General features: G+C 46.4%; 1 protein-coding gene and 1 long non-coding RNA gene across 3 annotated transcripts; both read left to right on the forward strand.

Moving 5' to 3' along the window:
* Positions 1 to 4230: 4230 nt before the first annotated feature.
* LOC106896020 lies at positions 4231 to 10940 on the forward strand. 2 transcript variants are annotated; one of them, XM_014955721.1, is made up of 8 exons: positions 4231 to 4373; positions 4522 to 4702; positions 6499 to 6686; positions 6787 to 6846; positions 7040 to 7384; positions 8095 to 8170; positions 8534 to 8620; positions 9388 to 10940. In XM_014955721.1, the coding sequence occupies exons 3-8, from the start codon at positions 6512 to 6514 to the stop codon at positions 9833 to 9835; spliced, it is 1191 nt and encodes a 396-aa protein (XP_014811207.1). In that variant the 5' UTR covers positions 4231 to 4373; positions 4522 to 4702; positions 6499 to 6511; the 3' UTR covers positions 9836 to 10940. The 2 variants fall into 2 exon arrangements, with proteins under 2 accessions (XP_014811207.1, XP_014811216.1); XM_014955730.1 differs by having other exon boundaries at positions 7043 to 7384.
* Positions 10941 to 12921: 1981 nt separating this feature from the next.
* Positions 12922 to 18369, forward strand: LOC106896075. Its single transcript, XR_001413570.1, has 3 exons — positions 12922 to 13036; positions 15576 to 15740; positions 17709 to 18369. It is a non-coding gene; the product is annotated as an uncharacterized LOC106896075 (long non-coding RNA).
* Positions 18370 to 21777: the final 3408 nt, after the last annotated feature.

The raw sequence follows: 21777 nt of genomic DNA on the forward strand, positions 1-21777 counted from the left end.
CCCTGACCTGTACATCAGGAATGTGTCTATCCCACTTCAGCCCTTTCTTGCCGCGTTATTTCCTCCCTTGTGAGATGATGCACTGGGATGTCTTCTCCTTTCTGCTCCTTCACCGTGGCACTCTGGAAATCTGAACCTAAGTAATGCATTCTTGGGGTATTGTTCTTTTTATTTACCCTGACCTGTACATCAGGAATGTGTCTATAGCTTTAAGTAGAGTTTGTAAACATATGGAGCTTTGAGACTCTCTGCTTTTTGGCCCTGGTTTTGTGACTTGGCAGTCTTGTGCTTAGTTTAAAAAATGTGGTCAGTCCTATCACCCTCTCGGGAGCTGCTCAGATACCTGAAGTTAAGGAGCTTTGTGTTGTCCAGGTATCTACAGCTTTCATTTCAAGGTAAAATAATTTCCTCCTTTTCAGTTTCATGGGTTTCAGAGACTGATCTAATCTTTGGTTCCTGGTGCACCCTTAGTTTGGTTAATTCCTGCTAGTACTGTTCGTGTCCCTATGAAAGCTAAAAGGAGGATAAAACTAAACAGTTGAAAACATCAGAAAAAGGTCCGGGGATACTTAAAAACCCTCACCGCATTTTATGATTCTAGTCTCCCTCAAGTCCTTTCCACTATTTTTAATGATTTTTTTTTTTCCTCTTTATTTGCTATCTTTGCTTGTGTTATCTCCCTGACAGGCTCACAAAAGAAACCCAAGAAACCAGCCAGCCAAGCAGATAAGGAAACAGATGTTGTAAAGCACAAAGGTCAAACAAATACAGACAGCTCAGGAAAAAGGCTTTGCAAAGCGGTGAGAAGCTGAATAGGTGAAAAGGAAGGGGTTTTTTTGGAATGGGATTACAAAAGGGAAACCCTTTTCTGGGGAGGAAAAAAAAAAAAAACACCTCAGCCTCCAAAGAATCTCTCAATAAAAGGCAATAAAAGAGAAGGAATAATAACTTGTGTTTTGGGAAATGTGAAGCCCTGCTGGGTCTGTGGAGCGCGGGAGCACAGGCAGCCTCTGCAGCCCTGAAAAACTCTGCCGTGAGCCTTTTGGTCTCTGATTTTCTCATGGTTTTATGGCCTCTGCCGCATGAGGAATAATATGGAAGTGCTCCAGCTTAGGAAAGCATTTAACAAAGCAGGGCAAGTAGGACTTACATGTTCCAGTGTAGCTGGCTGCTGATCTGGGCTTCTTGTTTTACTCCTCATTCTGAGTTATTTACCTTATTTCTGGCTAATTAGGAAGAAGACAAATCTTTAATGAAAAAGCAGTTAATTTCAGCCTCGTTAGCCTGGATCTGTATTTCAGTCTTCCTTGTCTCCCAGGCAGAGATGGAACTTGCACTTATTTCATTAAAAATGCAGAATGCCACCAGGTGGTCGCTCTCGGGTACAGGCAGTGACTTATGCTACAGGGTTTGTCAGGGATGGCCATGAAAGTGTGACCCAGATCCATCCTAATGACTCCATCAGCCCAACCTGGGACTGGTGACAAGGGGCATCTTTAAGTGCCTGGGTCTCTGTGTCCTCCTTGTGGCTTGGCCACCCACCCTGGCGATGCTGGTCCCTCTTTGCCATGCAGAGCTTTCCCCCCTTTCCTGCAGTGTGGAGAGGGATACAGAGCTGGTCTACGGGTCTCCTGGTCTCATGATTCCCACATCATTTCATCGTGGTGATAATAATTAACCAACAATACAGCTCTTGGACCTCAATTATTGAGCTACAGTTGCATTCTGAAACGGCAAAGTGCACCCATGCCAAAGGAAGAGTAACCTCGCAGAGGTAAAATGCAAAGGGAGATTCAAACCACCTGTGTTTGCTATTTAAATCCCTTCAGACTTCAATTAGGATTGTCCTGATAAAGACAGGGCAGCATTCAAACAGATGCTGAACACGGTTGCTCCAGCGTGTCTCTAGATAAGGTTACAAAGAAGGTATTGTTGCTCTGTAGTCGCAGCTGAAATCTAAATCTCAGCAAGTGCAGCTCGGAGGATGAAACATGTGCTGGTGCTTGGGGGGGGCACAGTGTGGGATTTGTTTTCAAAGAATCAGGAAATGCAGAAGGAGAGGTTCCTGAAAACAGTGACTCTCGGTACAGCCTGCGAGGAGGCATCTGGCAAGGGATTTCATATTCAAACCCAGGGAAGGGAGATCTAATCAGGACTTGCTAATTTTTATGAAGACAAACACTTGGGATTCAGTCCAGACTTGCATTTTTCCTGGAATAATTCAACACAAACACTGTATATTTAGACATGGACACTTGACTTTTCTGTTGTTTGATGAGACCACAATTTGTCTTCCTCTTGTGGTCACTGCAATCTTCCCTCTCCTGCGGTTTGCACTCCTGCCCCCAGCACCACTCAGCTGTTACGCTTTGCATATTGCTGGCTCTTCAAAGGAAAGCAAACAATGCTTGTTTAAGCAAGCCCACTTTGCAAGCAGATTTTATTTGGACCAGGTCCTGCATAAAAACAGAATCCAATCTCATCTCCATTGTCATCTATCTCTATTATTTTCCCCCTCATGGTTGCTTTTCTGTTTCTTCTTCCTCTGCAGTTCTCCTTCCTCAACAACATTATTCAAAGCTGCGCAGAATTCAGACACGGCTTCTTTTATGCTCCTATCTGCTGTGATACTTTATCTCAGCTAGATCTCTGTTTAACATCTGGCTTTGCTTGGGCTGACAGACGCATTCTTTGAGCTGTAAATATTGCAAATCAGGGGTACAGAAATTTTCTTACCCTATGAATCTAATCAAGGTTCTTTTTGAATATCTCACTGAACATCTGAAGCCTCTCTTCCTTCCAACAGCCTCCGGAGCTGCTTTTGGCTAAGATAAAGCAGAAAGTGCTGGTTGGGTTCTCTCCCTTTCTGTGTTCCCTTCTCATGCAGGGGCTGGGGTGGGATGTCTGGTGGGACACGCAGCTTGTGCAGAGAGGTCTGCAGATGACCCTCAACACGCTGCAGCTTTGCCTGCTGGTGTCCAGCAACCAGAGACCACCTCAACCTGAGGACCTATCCAGCCTGCTCTTGTTGGGAGGCAGCAACATGGTGATGGTAGTGGCCTTGGTCAGGATCAAAGCACTGATGATAGATTCCAATACTACCTATGGCCTCTTTGCTGCCAGATCAAGCAGAAGACCTTTCCTTGGGGCCAGATTAGTGCCACAGCTGTGTTTCTCTGAGGACATGGGGGACTAACACAACCTGCAAAGCTGAGCATCAAGCTGGGAAAAGCATGATGATGTCTCTCCAGAGATGTGGGGTCTTTAGCCACTGACTGTGACAGGTTTCAGGAGGTGGGGAAGCCACCGTGATGTGTCACCCTGAAGTGCAGGTCTCGCTGTCCCGCAGAGCTCAGCACCCCCATGGCGGTGGCTCTACTGCAAAACCTTGTTTTGCCCATGAGCATCCCAGCAAAATAATTTTACTGGCCTCGTGGCTCTGTCCCTAGCCCTAACTGATGCCTGTGTCTCTGGCTGCCCGCACCATCCCTGGGACCACCCCACCATGGGGGTCCCCAAGAGCTCCCTGCCTGACCATGCATGGTCACCCTGCATCCACCAGGGATAAAAAGCCCCATGGTGTGTTGCAGTGGTGACACTTTTGGAAGAAACACTCAGGAAAAGCACAGCTGTGCATGGGCAGCTTGGTGACTGCACTGGGGTGACCTGCTGAGCCAGTTGCCACCACTGGTGCCTACATGGGACACTGAGTCAAGGAGCTGTGCCTGTTCACACACACACACGTGCAGGGACAGATGGGCACGTGGTGTGGGAAGTCCTTTTGATTCCTCAATCAGAGGCCCCTGCCTATGGTCCTTTCCATTACACAGCAGGTAAAAAAAGAAGCTCCTGAGATGTGTCTTAACCAGGGAGAGATCTGGAGGTGGGGGAGAGAGAAAGGCACAGACAGTTTGAAAGATGCTTGAAAGGGAGTAAAACTTGCTGCCGGGCTTCCTTCTGAGAGCAAGTCCTATCTCTTTCTATCTTTCTTTCTTTTGGTGCTGTGTTATTCCTCCATGGCCAGAAGGCTGCAGGCATTTCAATTCTTTTCTTCAAGTCCTTCTTTCAAAAAGGGCCCAAAATATGTTTTCTTCTAAGACGCAGCAAATGGGGAGCACACAATGCAGCCGTCTCTAAGCCTCTCTTCTCCTGTCTCAGGGAGAAAGGAATTCACCAAGCCCTAGAGCCTGACTCACTCGCTGTGTGAGCATGAATTAACCAGGAATGTTCGAGAATTATTCCTGAATAATTCATGAACCTGAATTAATCATGCATTTTCATGAATTATTCATGAATAACTCATGGAAATGCAAGGTTTATTCATGCTCCAAAAAACCCAAGGCTTTTTCTCTTCTCTTCTGCTCTCTCTCCCTGTAAGAAACAGACCTGAAATAAGCTAAGGGGAACAAAATATATATGTATATGGAAAAATAACAGGAATGATAATGCTGAAACAAAACAACTGGGGAAAAAGAAAGCAAAAGGTTTGGTTTTTTTGTTTTTTTTTTTTTTCCTTTGCAGTGGGGACGGCAGGTGGGAGCTCTCTGAGCCAGACAAAGGAGACCTGACAAGGAACTGTGGTGAAGGGACAAGCCCAAGGCAAAGAAGTGTCCGGGCACCTTCTGTGCTGGAGCAGGCGGCTGGGATCTGGATAGACAGGAGACATTTTGCAAGACTCAACACCTGGAGCAGTGCAAACCAGGCAAGGATGAGCTCTGTTGCTATCAGGATGGTGATATCTTTCTCTCTCTTTCTCTCTGCCTCTCTCTGTTTGTGCATTTGTGTAGTTTTGTTGCATTCATTAAGGCAAACGAGCAACTGGTAAGTGGGGCAGGAGGGAGCAGCAGCAGCTACGAAGATCGGTGGTTTTTCTTTAAATGTTAAAGAGAGGGGAAAAAAACCCTCTGGAGAGCTTTTTGGGGCTGTTTGCTGTTTGGAATAGGGAGCTCTGGAAAACAGGGCTGTGTTTCTGGGAGGGAGAGGTCTCAGCTCTGCGTTTATCCCAATTTCTTGCTCTGTAACCTTCCCCGGGCTCAGGAGAGGGGTGGGAGCAGCTGCGGGGATGGGGATGCAGAGAACCAGGCAGTAACAACATAGTTAATTTCTATATAGTGATTCCTTATTAGAAATAAACCCCAGAGTGTGTCTCAGCCAAAAGAAAAGGACGGGAGTGAGCTGGGTGTGGGTCTGGGGAAAGTTATGGCTCCTGCGAGGAGCTTTGCTGTAGCTGATGATGGTGGAGGGGAGGGAAGGAGAAGGAGAAAGTTCTCCAGGGTGAGCTGAACCTCCCAAGAGAGAGGAAACAGAATCAGGCTGGACTTTAATGGGGGTGTGGAGGCAAAACAAGAGACTGCAGCAAATTGGGTTGTAGCTGCTTTTCCTGACAGCTTGTCTCTGCTCCGCCTCTCCTCTCCCTGCCCCAGCTCCGTCCCATGGGCTTTGGGTGCCGTGGCCATTCTCCATGTGTTGCCCAGCACAAGGGCTCAGCCCCAGTCTCCGAAAACCTTCTGCCAAATCCTGCTGCGGAGCAGAGCAGGATGGTCCAGGGTGATGCTCTGCCAGGGCCCTTAGGAGCTCTGGAAGGCGTCTCTGCTTGGCTTTGTCCCCATCCAAGATATGTTGGTTGAAACCAGGAAAGAAACCCTCCCTGAGCCTGGCAGCCCCTGTGGCTCAGGAAATTTTGGAAGTCACCACTAGCCTGGCTGTGGTTTGATTGCTGAGTGCTCCCATTTCTCCTGTGACTTAAGCCTACAGCTCCAAGGGGACAAACAAGGTATCTCAGTGGGCAGAGCAGTGGGCCAGGGTCTGGGAAAACATCTCCTTGCAGCTTGGCTGTGTGCCTGCCTTAGATATATAATTCACTGGGCTGTGCCTCAGTTTCCCCACGTGTGAAACAGAGGTAATTTACTGCCTTCCTTACCAAAGCACTTTGACATTTACTGGAGAAAATAACTGTACAGGCAAAGGAATGATTATTTCCTGGAATACACTTGGGTCTTTTCAATTCTCTTCTCTTTACTGCCTTGATATCACACAGATACGATCCTGCACGGTAGAAAATCGCTCTAGACCCATCGCAGTCAGTTGAGCTGTGCTGGTTCACACGGGCAGAGGAACCAGAGGAACCTACTCAGTGGCTTTTCCAGGGTCTGCTCCACACATCCCATGTGAGAGCTGGTCCTGCCCTACCCCAGGGGATACATGTCACGGCTGGAGCTGCAGTTCCTCTTCAAATCTGGCTGGGGTACACCAAATGTACATGGAGCTGCTCCCAGGTCAATCCCAAGACAACGTCCCAGGGAAGGGGTTTAGGATGAGACAAGGACAGAAGGGCAGGAATGGGAAAGGAGAAATAACAGGTAGAAAAGACGCAGGGACAAGTATTTTATATCTGTAAGCTGCACTGCCTCAGGTAGAGCATCGTTTGCTAATCCTCCCAGCCATGGGAGACCACAAAGCCATGCTGTGATGCTCTCCTACTGCTCCCCCCCTGACCAGGTGGGCAGCCCCGATGTCAGCCAAGCTCTACGTCCTCATCAGCTGGCCCGACGGCAGCCGGGTGATCAACATCGAGAACATCAAGGAGCCCCGCAAGCCCTTCCACCTCTACGTGGTGGGTGAGCAGGTGCTGGCCCGCTGCCCCGGCTTCAGCGGGCTCTACTGGGGGATGCTGGAAGGCATAAGCGGTGAGTGGCACCCCTCTGTTTTGGGCTTTGTAACGTGGGTCTGCTCAGGAGCAACCTTTGGAGAATGAGTTTGGTGCTGAAAGGTCCTCTCTTCCTACAGAGCACAAAGATATTTTAGAGAAGAAGCTGCTGGAAGATAGACAGCTCCTGGAGAAGTTAAGTGAGTAGGGTCTTTTGAAGGTTGCACCTTTCTACCTCCATTGGGGTTTTGGGGTGGGAGGACTCTGAGGGCATTGTGGTCCTGGCATAAGTTTCACAGCCCTACACTCAGGATAAAAAGCACTGAGTGGTAGGTGGGAGATACACAACATTGATACCTCGTTCCACATCTTGAGTATCTGCCTCGCTTTCAGAAGAAGAACCAGCCGTTCACAGCATGATGCCACCTCAGCCAAAAAAATCCAGGAAAACCTTCCCAAAATGGACCCCAGGGAACGCATCCAGGAAATGCCACGGTGACAGGCCTTACCCTGCCAAGCCGCTGCTGAGGGTGGCCGAGGCCAGCCTGCCCCATGACACTGGCAGCTCCTCCATCATCAAGGAGAGACGTGCCCTGGGCAACGCGGCTGGAAGTCCCCGTTCGCTGGTGGGGCCCCCCCACCCAGCCAGCGCCTTCTCACCCCCCTCTACATTTGTCACCATGGCCATGCCGGGGACTTCCCAGGGTGAAGAGGACAGGGCTGGTCCAGCGACTAGAGGTAACTGTGGCTGTAAATTTGGACATTGGCTTTTAGCTTTCTCCTGCCTCATCCTGAGCAGCAGGTGGGATGGGGACCTTCAATGCTGCCAGGAGACCTCTGCTTCACTCCAGAAGCTGTGTGTGTTTTCTCCTGGGGGTTCAAAGGTTAGAAATGAATTTTTTTTGGCTCTTTCCACCTGGGAGGTCTCCTCCAGGAGGGCTGTCTAAAGGAACATGTCTGTGTGACAGCATACAATGCCTACTCTAGGGGGCTAATAGTTCCTTCCTCATGAGCCAAAACCCAATCCAGCCTGCCTGGATAACTGTGAAATGCCCCAAAGCCTTGTGTTTCCATTAGCCAGATCTTCTCAGATTTGCCTGTTTCTCTGCTTTTCTAGTCACTACTACATACATTAAATACGTTTATAAAAATACACTAGTGCATCATCTACCTACTGACTAACAGTCGTGTCCAGAGACACATTGGTTGCTTTTACCTTGCCCATTGTGTCTTTTGTGACAGGAACAGAAAGAGCCCTTGAGATACCACCTTTTTCTAATAACGAATTCCTTATTGCTCAATCCTGGAAAGCGTGTCTGGATCACTCTGTTTATGCAAAGGGAATAATGCGTTGCCATGCAATCTGGCAGAGGTGCTTAGATAATCTGCTCTGGAAAAAAAGGGATTCAGGACCTTTTCAACAGCTTGTCTCCCATCCCTGCCTGTAGATTATGTTGCCCTGGCAATGAAGAGGAAGTCAGATGGCCTCTTGTCTCAATGCCAGCAACACGGCTGTCTGAACAGGTAACACCTGAAAGCGTGGTGAGGATGCTGGATGTTGGGAGTTTGTGTGGGTACATACCACAGGGCAACTGAGACCCTTGTGCTCTGCAGTCCTGATCCCTTGGTAGGTCAAATGAGAGGACCCCCATATCTGTGTGCCAGGGCCTGGTCTGCATGGAAAGGGGGGTGCATGGGAGGTTGCCCACAAGAAGAACCATTGACAGTTCCTCCCAAACCATTTTATTTCTGCTGTAAATGAAAACAGAGTTGACTTTGCTTTGAGTTCCAACCTTTGAATTAAAGATGATTCTCATCAGGAATGAATATGAATACGAGTATGAAGTTTCTTTTGGCAGTGCTTTTCAGCTTGCTTCTTTCTTCCAGCTGCGAAGAGCGAAAACTTGACGCTTTGCAAGAAACAGATGATTTCGAGAGAGTTCAGAAAAATTTCGGTCCTGGTGAAACGGAAAGGTAATTAGCAAAAGGCGGCATTTGTTCTTAACTGTGTTTTCCTCCTCGCTACAAGAAAGAGCAGTGAGACCTCAGCTGGGGGAAAAAATGGTGCAATTTTAGAACCAAGAGCTGTTGAATCTCTGTATAATCAGAGCCAGGTGTTTCTTTCTGATTGTAGGGCTTGGAGTTAGAGATGCAAGGCTCTAAAACACTGCAGAAATTGTAAAGCTCTTGCCTCTAACAATCAAAATGACATCTATCGTGTCTGAACACGGTTGTGTGTTGCTTGCTTTATTGACCATTGCTTTGATGACAAGTATCCAGTGATGAAGTAGCTGCTAGGGACAGTTTTACTGCACAGAAATAGGTGCCAAAAATCATGTTAGAGTACTTGCATTGTCATTTCCTGCATGTCTGTTGTGTCATACCATAAATCCATGCCTCTTGGGACTCACAGGACAGGGCTTATATCTTTCCTTAAAACTGAAAAGAAAAATGAGCATCAAAGACCCCATGCATGCATGACGAAGAGGGGTCTGAGGGTTAAACTCCGAACATTTCTGAGGTACTGAAAGGTCCAGACCACGTCATTCCTCTCTTGTGCCTTGCTCCTCACCCAGACGTAGCTGGATGGGCTGACGCTCTGGCAGAGAAGTTGTCCTGCCCCTGTTTGCAGGAGATAAATAGTCACTGCTTGGGTGGAAGTGCTACGTCCTTTAGCAATAATGGTGAGACCACGGTGTCTTCTTGCCTCTACATGTTATAATCTGGGTTTAATTTTTCAGGGAAGAGAAAATAGAGCAGCTGGAGAGGATGGTGTTGGACCTCCAACAGGATGTCCTCTCTCTGAAGAAGAAGGTGCAGAGGCTGGAATCTCTGTCCTTCCAGGAGGAGCTCCACCGGCAGCCCTGCGAGGTGGTGGAGCTCTTCAATGGCTACACCAAGGAACAGCTCAAAGAGACCATTCGGTTTGACCAGAAGATCAGCACTGCCTGCAAGACACTGCTCTACAAGCTCTTCACATCTGACTACATCCAGAGCCACTCCATCACGGGGCGGAGGGGCAATACTTTCCGAGAGGCGAAGCCCATGATGGATGAACGTTGCATCAAAATCATTAGGGTGCTGTTGAAACAGAAGTTTGGAGATCACCTCAGTGACACAGTGATCACGGAGAAGATACAAAACGTGCAGAAAGCTCTGAGGCAGAAGTTTAAGACAGAATGTCTCTGATGCAGGGGGGACTTGGTGTCTCTTCCTACCACGCTCATCGATGTTCCTGAGCAACCCTTCCAGAAAAGACGAGTCCAACCTGCTGCTGTTCAGCTGATTTCCCCCCAAGGAGCCAACCCAAGTGAACCGTGCGCTAAACAACACAAACCTTTCACTGCTAAACCTCTGCCTGCATTAATTGAGTGGGAAGTTTGCCCAGCTTGGCAGGGTTTTTGCACATCTGCTAGCACTTTACAAGTTCCTTTCCATCCAGTCTCTGTGCAAGCCTCACTACAGGGTGCAAGTAGTGATCTCCAGGCCTTTTTGATGGACATGCTCAAAAGCTTGAAGGTTTCTGTAAGGTCCAACTATGGGTCAGTAAGTCAGCTTTGTCCCACCTTGTGGAGGGTTAGGGATAAAAATTGGCTCTGGGATAGGGGAGTGTAATCCCAAATAAAGCCAGGACTCTGGAGATGGACTTTGTGTCACCCAACATAGCTTCTCTTCGCATGCCTGTGGTTGCCCCCTGCAGCCTGTGGGACAGTATTTGTTCTCTTTGCTCCCAGTGAATGTCCTTTCAAAACCAGATTATTTCCATGGAGAATTCCTGTATATTTTTATGACATAAGAGTGGCGGGTGGAGGGCAAAATGTGGCCCGCTTGTAGCTACACCTTTCCTTCAAATATTAGACTTATTATGAGCACAGTCACTATCATTCAAATACAGTAATTATGTTGTAGTTAAGAAATTCCAGGTACAAGTAGGCATTTTTCTATGTGAGAAGCTATAGAGAAGGGCTAGATCAACATATCTTCCTAAAGAGTTCAGAGCTGGAGTTTGGGTGCATTAGAAGTGTTTTTAACATTAAAAGAGTAAGATGCTGACACCCGTCGACCTAACAGAAGTGCTGCAAAATACCAAACCTTCCCTGTTAGAGAGGCTTCTCAGAGAAGAAATTGGTTTTCTAAGTTAAATTTTTAAATTATTCAGGAAAGGAAATGTCAGTTGTTTTGCGATAATCAAAACATTTGTTTTAATTTATATGTTTTATTCTGTTTTCAAGTATTTAATTTCTTTACAGCTACATGAGAAATAATAATGCAAAATAAATGCATTGAAAAACAAGGAGCTGTTTTGAAAGCAAAAAAAAAAAAAGGAAATATGTTATTTTCAGAATTTTCCTCCCCCCCTCTGCCTTTTTTTCTAGTTGAAAAACAAAATAATTAAAGTAGAGTTAATACTATGAAGCATTTTGGTTTTGGTGGGAGATATGCTTGCCAATATTTTTGGCACTATTTTCATCAGCTGTGTTTAACAGTCATGCTAAATTGCTGTAGCCAATAACTAAAGATATTCCTTCTGTTTTCCAAGTGCAAATGCTTTTCCTAACTCTCTATTATGCAAACATGCCAGTGTTTCTCATTTCTCTGGACCTTGACTTGAGCAGCAGCTGGAGCGGGTTCGCTGTGGTCACTTAGAGCCAAAAGCGCAGCCAGTCCTTGAAAATGCACTCAAACTGAGCAGAACTGCCCCCAAACCCTCCTCAATGCAGAAACACCCCTTAAAACACAGCTGCCTTGCCAGAAACATGTTACTTTCCTGCTGCAGACAAGACCTGAGGTTGGTATCACTGCTTAGGGGAACACCCCAGGAGGTGCTTTTAATGATGGCTTATCAAAGAGAAGATTGAAGAGTCACAAATAACCTTATTCTGTCAACACTTGCTTTGGCATCAGCCCTTGGGGCTTTGGAGCATCTTCCCTGCAGATTCTGCTTCTCATTTCCCCTGCAACATCGCAGCCAGGAGGGATGGAGAGGATGGGTACCTCAGACCCACCCCTGCGAGGGACCACCATCACCTCCTGCGTGACCAGGGCTGAGTCCAAGCCATCTCCCTCGGCACTCATGCATCGCAGCCAGGAGGGATGGAGATGATGGGTACCTCAGACCCACGCCGGCGAGGGACCACCATCACCTCCTGCGTGACCAGGGCTGAGTCCAAGCCATCTCCCTCGGCACTCATTTTCTCTTTAATCTTCCCTCCCGGTGCTTCATCAGATTCCTCACCAAGCTGCAGCCTTGAAAGCCAGCTCACAACTGTTATTTATTAAAATATGTGCTGCTGCTGTCCTCCCCCACCGAGCCCTCTCCGACGAGCTGCAGATCATTACTGCAAAAAGAGGGAGAAAAAAGCCGGAGAGGTAGGACGTGCTGTGGGGAGCCATGGGTCCGGAAACATGTTTGTCTCTAATCAGCTCTTCTGGAAGCAGATGAGCCGGGTGACCTTTCTGCTTTGAAAAGCCCTTTGGTGGCTCCCTCGGAGCTAAACTTCACAGCCTATCGTGTTTGCTGATATTCAGGGAGCGCTCCCAGGAAGCAGGGCTGGTGGATGCTCCCCATCTCCGTGCGCAGCACAGCCACGGCACTAACGAGCTGATGCTCAAACGGGCCCTTCTCGGCAATAAAAGTTGTCCTTAGCTACTCTCAAAGGCTTTGATATGGCGGAGAGGGCTGAAGAAAGGCAACGCAGGCGGCTTTTTGTTAAACTTCGTTTTTTTTTTAAGGTATTTGTGAACCAGAGGCAGCGTTTCCAGGCTAATTGGGAGCACTCGCAGACACCGACGATCAAACGTCGCCGTGAGGATCCGATGTTCTCACCTCCCTGAACTCCAGCTCCGGCTAATCAGCCTCGAGAGGGAAGATCACACAGTGCTGAGATGTGGCATCCCTTCAGGGATGAAGGGGTCAGGGAAGATCGAGGAGGAGGAGGAGGGTTTCTGCCAGAACCACTTCACTTGGGGATGTTCAAAGCCTGTGTCTCTCTTAAAGTGACGAAGGGCAGCTCCGTCGAATTGCATTAACCCCCCACTTTAAAAGAATTACTGGGAGAAGCGGGACAGGTCTTTGCTGAGATGAATTGCTCAGCTGAATCTGCAGCATCTTCTTCAAAACGATGCTCCTGTTCAGCTTCTGGGCCCTCTGGGTGCAGGATGATGCGGGCAGTGAAAACTAGGGTCCAAACTCAGGGTGATCTTCAAGGTGATCTTCAAGGAAGTTTCATGTTTGGTTCAAAAGCAAGCAGAAATGGGACTAAGTTTCACGTTTGGTTCAAAAGCAAGCAGAAATGGGACTTGTCAACCTTTGCAAACATAGGACAGGCCTGAAACATCCCACCCTCCTTCCTTTCAGCAGGAACCAGAGCAGCAACACAGTCCTTGGTGGTTTGTATGATTGAAGCATGGACCCAGGAGGGGTCTGGGGCTCTCTGAAGGTCCTTGGTCCCCAGCCCCCCAAAACACTGCAATGGGTCACTGCATTGGTTACACCTCATTTCCTTAGGAACTGGCTGAAAGCTCTGCATGGCTGGCAGGTGGCAGGGCTGCCAGAAACATGCAGGTTTTCAGGGGAAAATGGGAACCTTCCCAGCCTGCTGTGTATCAGCCTTTACACCCCAGCTGGGCATGGAGAGGCTGGGCATGGGCATGAGGTTTCTGCAACTCCCAGTTGCAGAGGTGCTGCTGAAGGGATTGCTGACTTGATGTGGGGGGAAAAAAAAGCCCAGCCAAAACAAGAGGGAAATTCTCTGGTGTTTAACCCCGTTTATTTCATTTTTACCTCCTTGGCTCTGCCAGGAGGATTGCAGCGTCCAGCACAGGCAGATTTTAATTTACCCATTTCTTGGCTCATAAGAAACACACAGCGAAGTTTCTCGGTGACTGCACAGCACACGTCCCCCAGAAACTCTAACATTAGTTTAATGACAACGTGCAAACTGAGCGCCGGTTAAAGGAATAACGTTAAAATGTACCGAAATCCCTTCTTGGGTTTTAATCAAGGTTTACAAAGCCTGGCTGCCTTTACACGAGTCCCAGGCAGCCACTGCTGAGGCCGACGATGCTCTAAGCTTTCTTGATGCATTTGGAAAATTCTTCTGAGGCAGAATTAGTGGCTCGGTGGGTGGTGGAAGTGTCTCGTGCTCTTCATCTGTGTTGAGATCCTCCATCTCCCAGCTGGAGGAATGGGGACGCAACCTGTAGGTTGTGTCAGCTGGGGTGGTAATGAAATATTAAAAGGACAAGCCTTGTTCTGTATGAACTTGAAGCTGTGTGCCATCTCCTACTGGCATTCAGCAGGCAAATACTCACAAGGATTTATTTTTTGTTTGTTTTGGTAAGTCTTTATCTTATTTAGCTTCAAAAAACCAGTGTAACAGAGAAAAAGCACATAGGTATGTGGCCCCAGAGCTATGTGTGTGTGCTGTATTTGTACTTCTGGAATATTTTTGACAAAAGTAATTTCTTTTTTTTATCATTTTACATTTTTCTTGAAAGCATACCTGCATATTTTTTTGTGAGTGCATACACATACCTGGTAGGTGTGCAAATATATCAGGTTTTATACCTTTAAGCAATCTTTCATGTCTCTGCTTCAGTCACATATTAATAACACATTGTTTTTACCTGTATTTCTCTGTCTGCAGTACATGATTACATTATTCCAACTCATATCTCTCTATATCTCCCCCACCTATTCAGAGTCAAATTGAACCGGGGAGATCATTATTAAAGCACAGAAAGCATAGAAATAAAATTAACCATAGCACCGGTTCTCTGTGTGCTGAATACACTGAGGAAATAAAGGGGCCTTCCACTTCTAATAAAATCTGGATATGAATTGCCTCATAAGAGTTTAAATGAATTATGTTTCAGAGGCCGAAAAGAGAGAGTTGGGAGCCCTCTGACTGCAGGAAGGCTGCTCTCATTGCCGTGATGTGCAGCACATCCAAACATGCCATGAAAGCTTCAGAACCAGCTGTCATGTTCTGCTCGGAAAGTGAGCTTCAGGACTTGGGTCGCAGGTCCACAGGGAGTTAAAGTCCCTCTCAGTGAAATATTAATTGCATTGAGGTTGCCGGAGTTCTTCCCACTACTTCTTGAGAGCTCAACCTTCGCTTTAGTTCTTGCCCAAGTCCCTTGATGGTGGAGGAAGGACCCTGCAGAGGGACCAGTGCCTTCTCATCCCTGTGCTTGCCCCACTCTGACCCTCCTAGGATCCCAGAAAGGATTTGGGGTATGGACTAGGTTTCTCAGCTGCTTTGTCTTGGCACTGGAAGATGCAGGCTGGTGAGGAACACACCCCAGTTCATCTTCTTCGTGAAGCCCCAGCACCTTTTTGTCAACAGCATGTCCCAGGACATCTGTCCCCTCATGAGATGCAGTTTGAAGACATGCTTTCTTTTAATCCTATATTTTATTAGATGGGTTTTTTCATTTGGCACTGGGAGTTAGCTGGACTGAAGGGGACCGTGTGCCTAACTCAATAACAGAGAAATTAGCATCCCACAAAGCCTATGACTGCACGGTGCTTATTGATTGTCTCTCTTAAATATAAGCAGTGTAGCCCAGAGTGTCAGGTATCTGAGGGAAAAGGAGACTGCAGAACCGATGTACTCCTGGTAATGAATAATCGTTAAACTCCAAAGGAGTTTATTATTATTACCATTAATTCTAGTTGTATCGTACCCAGAGACATGGAAGGTGGAGATAGATGAGTTCGTGACCTACATATTACAGGCTAGATTTTATCCTGGTAATATGAGAAAATCGATCATTTCTTAAGTGAGAAGACTGATAAAATCACAGACTTCAGAGGAGCAACATCATTGCTATTATACGTTCAACAAGCTCAGTGGAACGGGGCTGGAGAAGGGTCAAATCCCTCTGCTGTATATCTTAAATTCAGTTTGCCCTCTCTTTCCAGGAGGCAGGAGGGAAGGATTTCCCCTTTGTGCTAACCTCTCCTGTGCAGATTGGATATCCCTCCATCCCATCTGTTGTCCTCCTGAGGTTCTTCATCCCTTGAAGTCAGAAGAAGTTGCCAAAAGTGAAGGAAAGCCATCAAAAGACCCCTCCAGCCACAGCACAGGTGGGGCAACAGTCAGAGGTTTAATGTCGTTCCTTTAAAGTGGTTTGGACCAAGAGTAAAGTACTGTCATGATGTGGGAACCCCACTCTTCTTCACACTCTCAAAATAACTCAAATGTGTTCCTTTGTAACTCACCGTGTTATGGAAATGCCCTGAACAAGAGGGCTCATTCCTCTCCTGGAACACAAAAAGCAAAATAAGCTATAAAATACCCACAAGAAATGTCTGATGTAATTTGCCAAGACCAAAAGGGAGGTGTAAACGGTGCTCTGTTTTTTTGTGTGCCTTTGTGCAGTGTATTTCTTAATTCTCTCTCGAGCTGAATCATGAGGAACTTGGGTTTGCTTTCTACAGATGTACTGCCTTTCTGGTTGGAGACATTTCTTTATTTCTTGGCTGAGAGTGGAAGAAACAGATATCAATGTAGTCATGACCCTTCCAATGTGACTGTTAGGGTGAAAAATGGAATCAGTCAGTTTAACGGGTTGTTTTGGTAGAGGAATTTTACAGCTTATGGTAGTCTTGCTGCTAATTCAAGTACTTCCTATTTATACAATACACACCGCTGGTTTAGTGTATGCTCTGAAGAGGGGGCTGGGAACAGGTATTTTCAGGAGAGGAAGTCATTCCTGAGAGACCCAGGGTCAGACCTGCTTTTTGGTGAATGATTTGAGAGCTGAGTGTGTTCTGTATTTTTTCTGCAATTCCTGGGGGCTGTGACTCCCTCTCTTGTGCTCGTACAACTTTGAGTGCTGCATTTACAAGGTCACTTGAGAACCAGCAATAGAAACCAGGGTAAGGTGGGCATTTCCAAAGCACTGAAACAGGGTCACCTGCAAAGCCCAATTATCTTGTCTACATTGTTTTCTAAATTGTGTTCTAAAGTGTTTTCAAACACTTTAGAAAACGCTGTGGTTTTGAGAGCTAAGTCTGCAATGCTAATACAAGAAAATGGTCCTTTCCAGATTCTGATGTTCAGATTCACCCACTTTTATTGGGAACTTGAAGCGGGCTCAGATCCAGCCCCACGTTAATTAAGTGAATGTAGAGAGTAAGGAGGGATGGAGAAGAAAAAATCAATAGGGAAAAAACTTGTTTGCAGACAGCTCCAGGGGTGAAGGTTTATTTCCACGGTCTCTGTAGATGAAGGCTGATGTTCAGAGGTGCTCAGGAGTGACGTGGAGCTGCCTCTGACCTGGGCAGCTACCAATGAACTGTCTTTTGCAGCTCCTGGATGGTCCAGCTTTCCCGTGGTCTGGTGCAAAGTCAATGTCAGCAACGTCAAATATCTTCTGCTGGCAGAGTTTAACTGGATGTGATCCCTGGACCAAGAGAGCAATTCAAAGTCATATCTACACACTGTTCTGTAGGAAAAATAACCCACTAACCCTGCCTGCCCCTGCAAAACTGAGTCATAAATCTGGAGTAATCTTTGATGACAAATGGCCTGGAAAGTGGGAAAAGAGGAAGCTCACATTCTCTTGTGAGAAGAAAGATAAGTTAATTCTCAATTAGGAAAGACAGCAAATGGAGGCGCTTCCAGCTGCATGGACATTATCCTGACATTGCCTGTTAAAGTTAAATGCCTAATAATGACAGTTACCACGAATTAGCTACAGAATATGTTTTATTGTGTTTCATGGTCCCTAGGGCTGACATGCCAGAAAGTTTTGAAGAGAATAAAAGCATAGAAGGGGAGGCCTCCATACAGGCTTGTTCTGAATTTGTAATGTTTGGTTATTAAGCATCACACAGCCAAAAAATTACACATTATATCCGTACGGTAAAAATTCATCTTCAGCATGCTCTGTCTTAATGAATAACTACATGGACAAGTGGATGGGTCCCCAAATGACAGATGGAAACATACCTGAGGACAAGCATTGTTTTTCATTTTCTAGGCTGAAAAGTGGGATGATGTTTTTGGTAAGCTGCTGAACTGTGAACTCTTCCCACCCATTTCACCAGGTGCCAGTGCGAAGTCTGATTTCCATTGCTGAAGTCAGTGTGAGTTTTGCTCATACCTTCAACCATCAGAAGTCCAGATCCAAGGAAAAGAAAAAAGGTACCAGAACCCAGCAGGATTCAATTTTCAGTCCCCGGATTTCAATTTGACAACAACAATCCATAGGAAAAATGCAAATATGATCTTTCCTGCAGACAGAAATGAGAGAGGGCGTTGAGAGCTCTCGTGTTGTTTGATCACTTTAAAGCCTTTCCTGCAGAAAGTGAATTGGTGAAATTCTGCTTGAAATGTGCTGGCTGCATTTACAGGCAAAAGGAGATGAGATGAGATGAGTAAACCTTCCTCAGCTTGGAATAGCCTCCCCCAGACCTTCACGGTTATCCACTTAAATACAAGGACGAGATTTCTTTTCTGGCTCATCTGTGAATTCACCCTGTGTACTTGTTTAGTGATCCACTTCACCGTGGAAAAAAGAATCAAAGAGGTTTCAGCTCTTTCCCCCACCCCAGCCTTTTCTGTCTTGTAATGTTAATGAGTGATAATGCTTCATGATTTTTTTCACAGGCTATTGCTGCTGAAAATTGCTTTGGTGCATTGGGACTCTTATTAACTGAGTATATCAAGAGCTTTCTGCAAAGCAGAGGAATAAAGACCAAGGAAGTGTTGTGGCTAGAAATCCTGTAATGGTCTGACCTTTATCTTGTCTCAGAATCAGCTTTTAAAGAGCGGGTCCTGTTGCCCCTTGCCAAGCACGTTAGGGATGAGCAGCACAGCTCCCTCCCTCTCGTGCCCAGCACACCGTAACTCACATGGCCAAATTTCCATTTCCACCCAAATTGAGGAGTCACTGGGAACTGACAGCTTTTGCTTTTCATGATTAACAAAGCTTAGACTCATAAAATAAAAGCCTGATGAATGTATTCCCTGGGGTGCAATCAGTTGTGCAGAGAGGCTGGGGCAGCTCTATGGCTCCATCCCCACAACCTCCTCACTGCCTCTGTGAGCGTGTCGGGCTCTGGGTTGGGAAGGGATCTCTGGGATTTGGGTAACCCATATTTCTCGTGAAATGGTGCTAGCTGAGGCATTAACGCAGCCAGGAGAAATGGGAATGGGACTCTCTGATGTACCAAACGGTTTGTCTGGGATGAGTCTGCAACAGAGCACACCCCAGCCTCTCCTCAAGGCTCCAGTAAAGAAGATGGTTTGTACGTGGCAGCGTTGTCCCCAACATGTGCATCACCATGGTAGGGATCCGACAGCCAGAGCCTGTACAGGGGGATGAGGGAAGAGAATTTCTGCAATCCTCCATCTTTCAACACAAAACCATCAATTCCTCCACGCACCCCCTCCTGCCCTCCACAGCGTCAGCACGTGAGTACATACATACAGACACTGGGATTTCTTTCCCAAACCTTTGGCTTCTTTCACTTACCTCAAGTCCCCAGCTTTTGCAGTCCCATGGGGTACTTGGGACAGGAGTGACTCCACAAGTGACACTCCATGGCCAGATTCAAACCCATTGGGGCAGCCACTGTCCCATAAGGACTATCGAAGTGGCGAGAAACAGAGGTGGCGTCACCGAGTGCTGACTTTTTTGCCTTCCCATTTTGGCACAGAGAAAACGCTTTTGGCCTCTTCTGTCCTTCAGCATTCCCCGAGGGGGCTGGACGCAGGTGTTTCACAGCACTGCAAACAAAATGAGAACTGTCTAATTCAAGGGTGAGGTGTAGTATCTTCACTGTCGAGCTGCAAAAACAAAATGAGAGCTGTCTAATACAAGGGTGAGGTGTAGTATCTTCACTGTCGATGTCCATTAGGAAGGACACTCCAAAGCAGCTTTATCCCAAGCTTGCAAGGGCACTGGCAAGGGATTTCTAGCCTGACAGTGTATTGTTTCTGAAAAGACAGCATCTCTGGATATTAAATAGCCTTTTAGGGGGCAGGAGCAGCTGCAAGATGTTTTTGTAGACCAAAGGTTCACCTCTGGCAGCACTAAATCTGAAAAGTCAACAAGCAGATTAAACAGTATGGTTTAGCTCTTAGGGCAGAGATAGCCAGCCTGAGGTTTGCCACTGAAATTGGTTATGGGAGCCATAATTGAAAGGAAATAGGGTATTTCTAAATCTCACCAGGCTTGGAAGCTGAGCAGGACCACGGACTGGGTGATGGTGTACATGTGTTGGTGAGTGCATGTCCATCCCACGATGAACCACTTAACCTTTCCCGTAAGCATCCAGAGATCATCATGCTCAATATTACCACAGTGATTAGCACTTGCTTACATCAAAATATAACCCAAGCTTATTAATTATTTATTGCACTGTCTTTCCTTTACTTTGTCCATTTGTCTGTGTGGAGAAGGGTGAGAGTGCATCTGGTTTGGGTTTTTGGTTACTGTTTTTTTATTATCTCATGCAACATCCTACAGGTGACCAAGATTTACATCCCATACTTGGAGAAACTGTGCTCTGAGGTGTCTGTCCTCCATCACCTTCTGCCAGATTTGGAGTCTGGCCTCGGTCAGCACCATCTAAGGTTCAGTTCAGCCTCTGAATATTGAAATACTCTCACCAAGATTTGGGGGTTTCTGTGGAACGTCCCAGCCCTGCTGTGCAGGATGTGTTTAACAAAGCAGATTCCAGCACTTCTTGCCCAGGGTGGTTTTGGGTGGCACCTGTGTTGAAGGGGATGGATTTCTAGATGAGAAAGCAGAGCTATGAACCGAAGAGACAGAGCTGCAATCAGACCCTCAGTGGCTAATTGAGCTGCTGGCTGCCAGCTGGACAGGAGATCAATGGAGACACACACCACAATAACTCTATAAAGAATGGAGACACGTGTTGCATGTGCAAATATGATTGGAAACGCCACTGTTCTTCAGGAAAAGGGCAGGGCAACAGCAAGTGCTCTCCCTTTTCATCTACCCAGAATAGAATAGATTTCGCTCAAGCTGCCAACCTTTATTTCTCAGAAACAATTTTACTTCTTCTTCCTTCCCTGGACATAAATGCATCTGTTTTCTTTTGTTATTCAGAAAAAAATGAGGAAACAAACCCTCACTTATTCCCACTGTTCAACTTTGATAAAACTATAGCTTAGAAAACTCTACATATTAATAGCGTGAATCACTTAAGTGAGGTACATTATGTTTTCAATTTCCATGATGCTTTTAGTGTAGGCAACTTATCAGGGGCTGCCGTTTAATCTGTTGTAGCAATCTTGAGCATTAAAGCCAGGTTATTTCACCAAGGGATGTATTCCTTTCACTGGGGAGGTTAATATCACCCATGATTATATTTGACATTTGGGCCTGGCGTATTATTTTTCATGCCGTGTCTGAACGTAACTACCCACTCTTTGCATGAACAGTGTTTGAAGTGGGTACATTTCAAATATCTGCACACATCCATAAGTGTCATCCTAACAGCCTCATCGCTGGAAATAAGAAAAGACAATTTAATGAACAAAATGGGGAGGGTGAATTCAGGAAATGAAATTTTCTGTAGTGGGTAAGCAAGCAAAGGATAAATATCACTGTTGTGCTTGCCTGCTGAAGAAACTACAAAAGGGGAGCGGGTGCTGTGCTCCTTGGAGGAGCATCTCCAAAGCATCATCACTCGAAAGCATCTGAACAAACCCTCCTGAAATACAGCTGATATGCAGCCGGGCCTCCCAGCTTCTTGCAGAGGTTCCTTTCATAATAGGACCCACAACATGGCTTAGAGATCTGCTCTCACCAAGACACAAGGAAGTATTTGAAGAAACAGGTCCAGAAGCTGATGCCTCAGGTTGAGCAACATTTCACCTCCTTCAAAGCCAATGGACTCCAGCTGTCAGCTTGAGTATGAGCCTAAAAGGACTTTTCAGAGCTGAAGATGAGAAAATTCACCTTGAATGTCAGTGCTTACCTGATGAAGATGGTAATTCTCAGTTAGCCTTTCATTTAGCAGTCAAAGGAGCTTGTGTCATGGACGTCAATGACTCCTCCGTGTCTCCACATGAACAGCTCTGTCAACTTCAGCTGCTAATTCTGTTTGAACCCCATGTGCTCTCTTTTGGTTTTGGTAAGAA

Source organism: Calidris pugnax, unplaced genomic scaffold (assembly GCF_001431845.1).
Source record: "Calidris pugnax isolate Ruff unplaced genomic scaffold, ASM143184v1 scaffold50, whole genome shotgun sequence".
NCBI classification, from domain to species: Eukaryota; Metazoa; Chordata; class Aves; order Charadriiformes; family Scolopacidae; genus Calidris; species Calidris pugnax.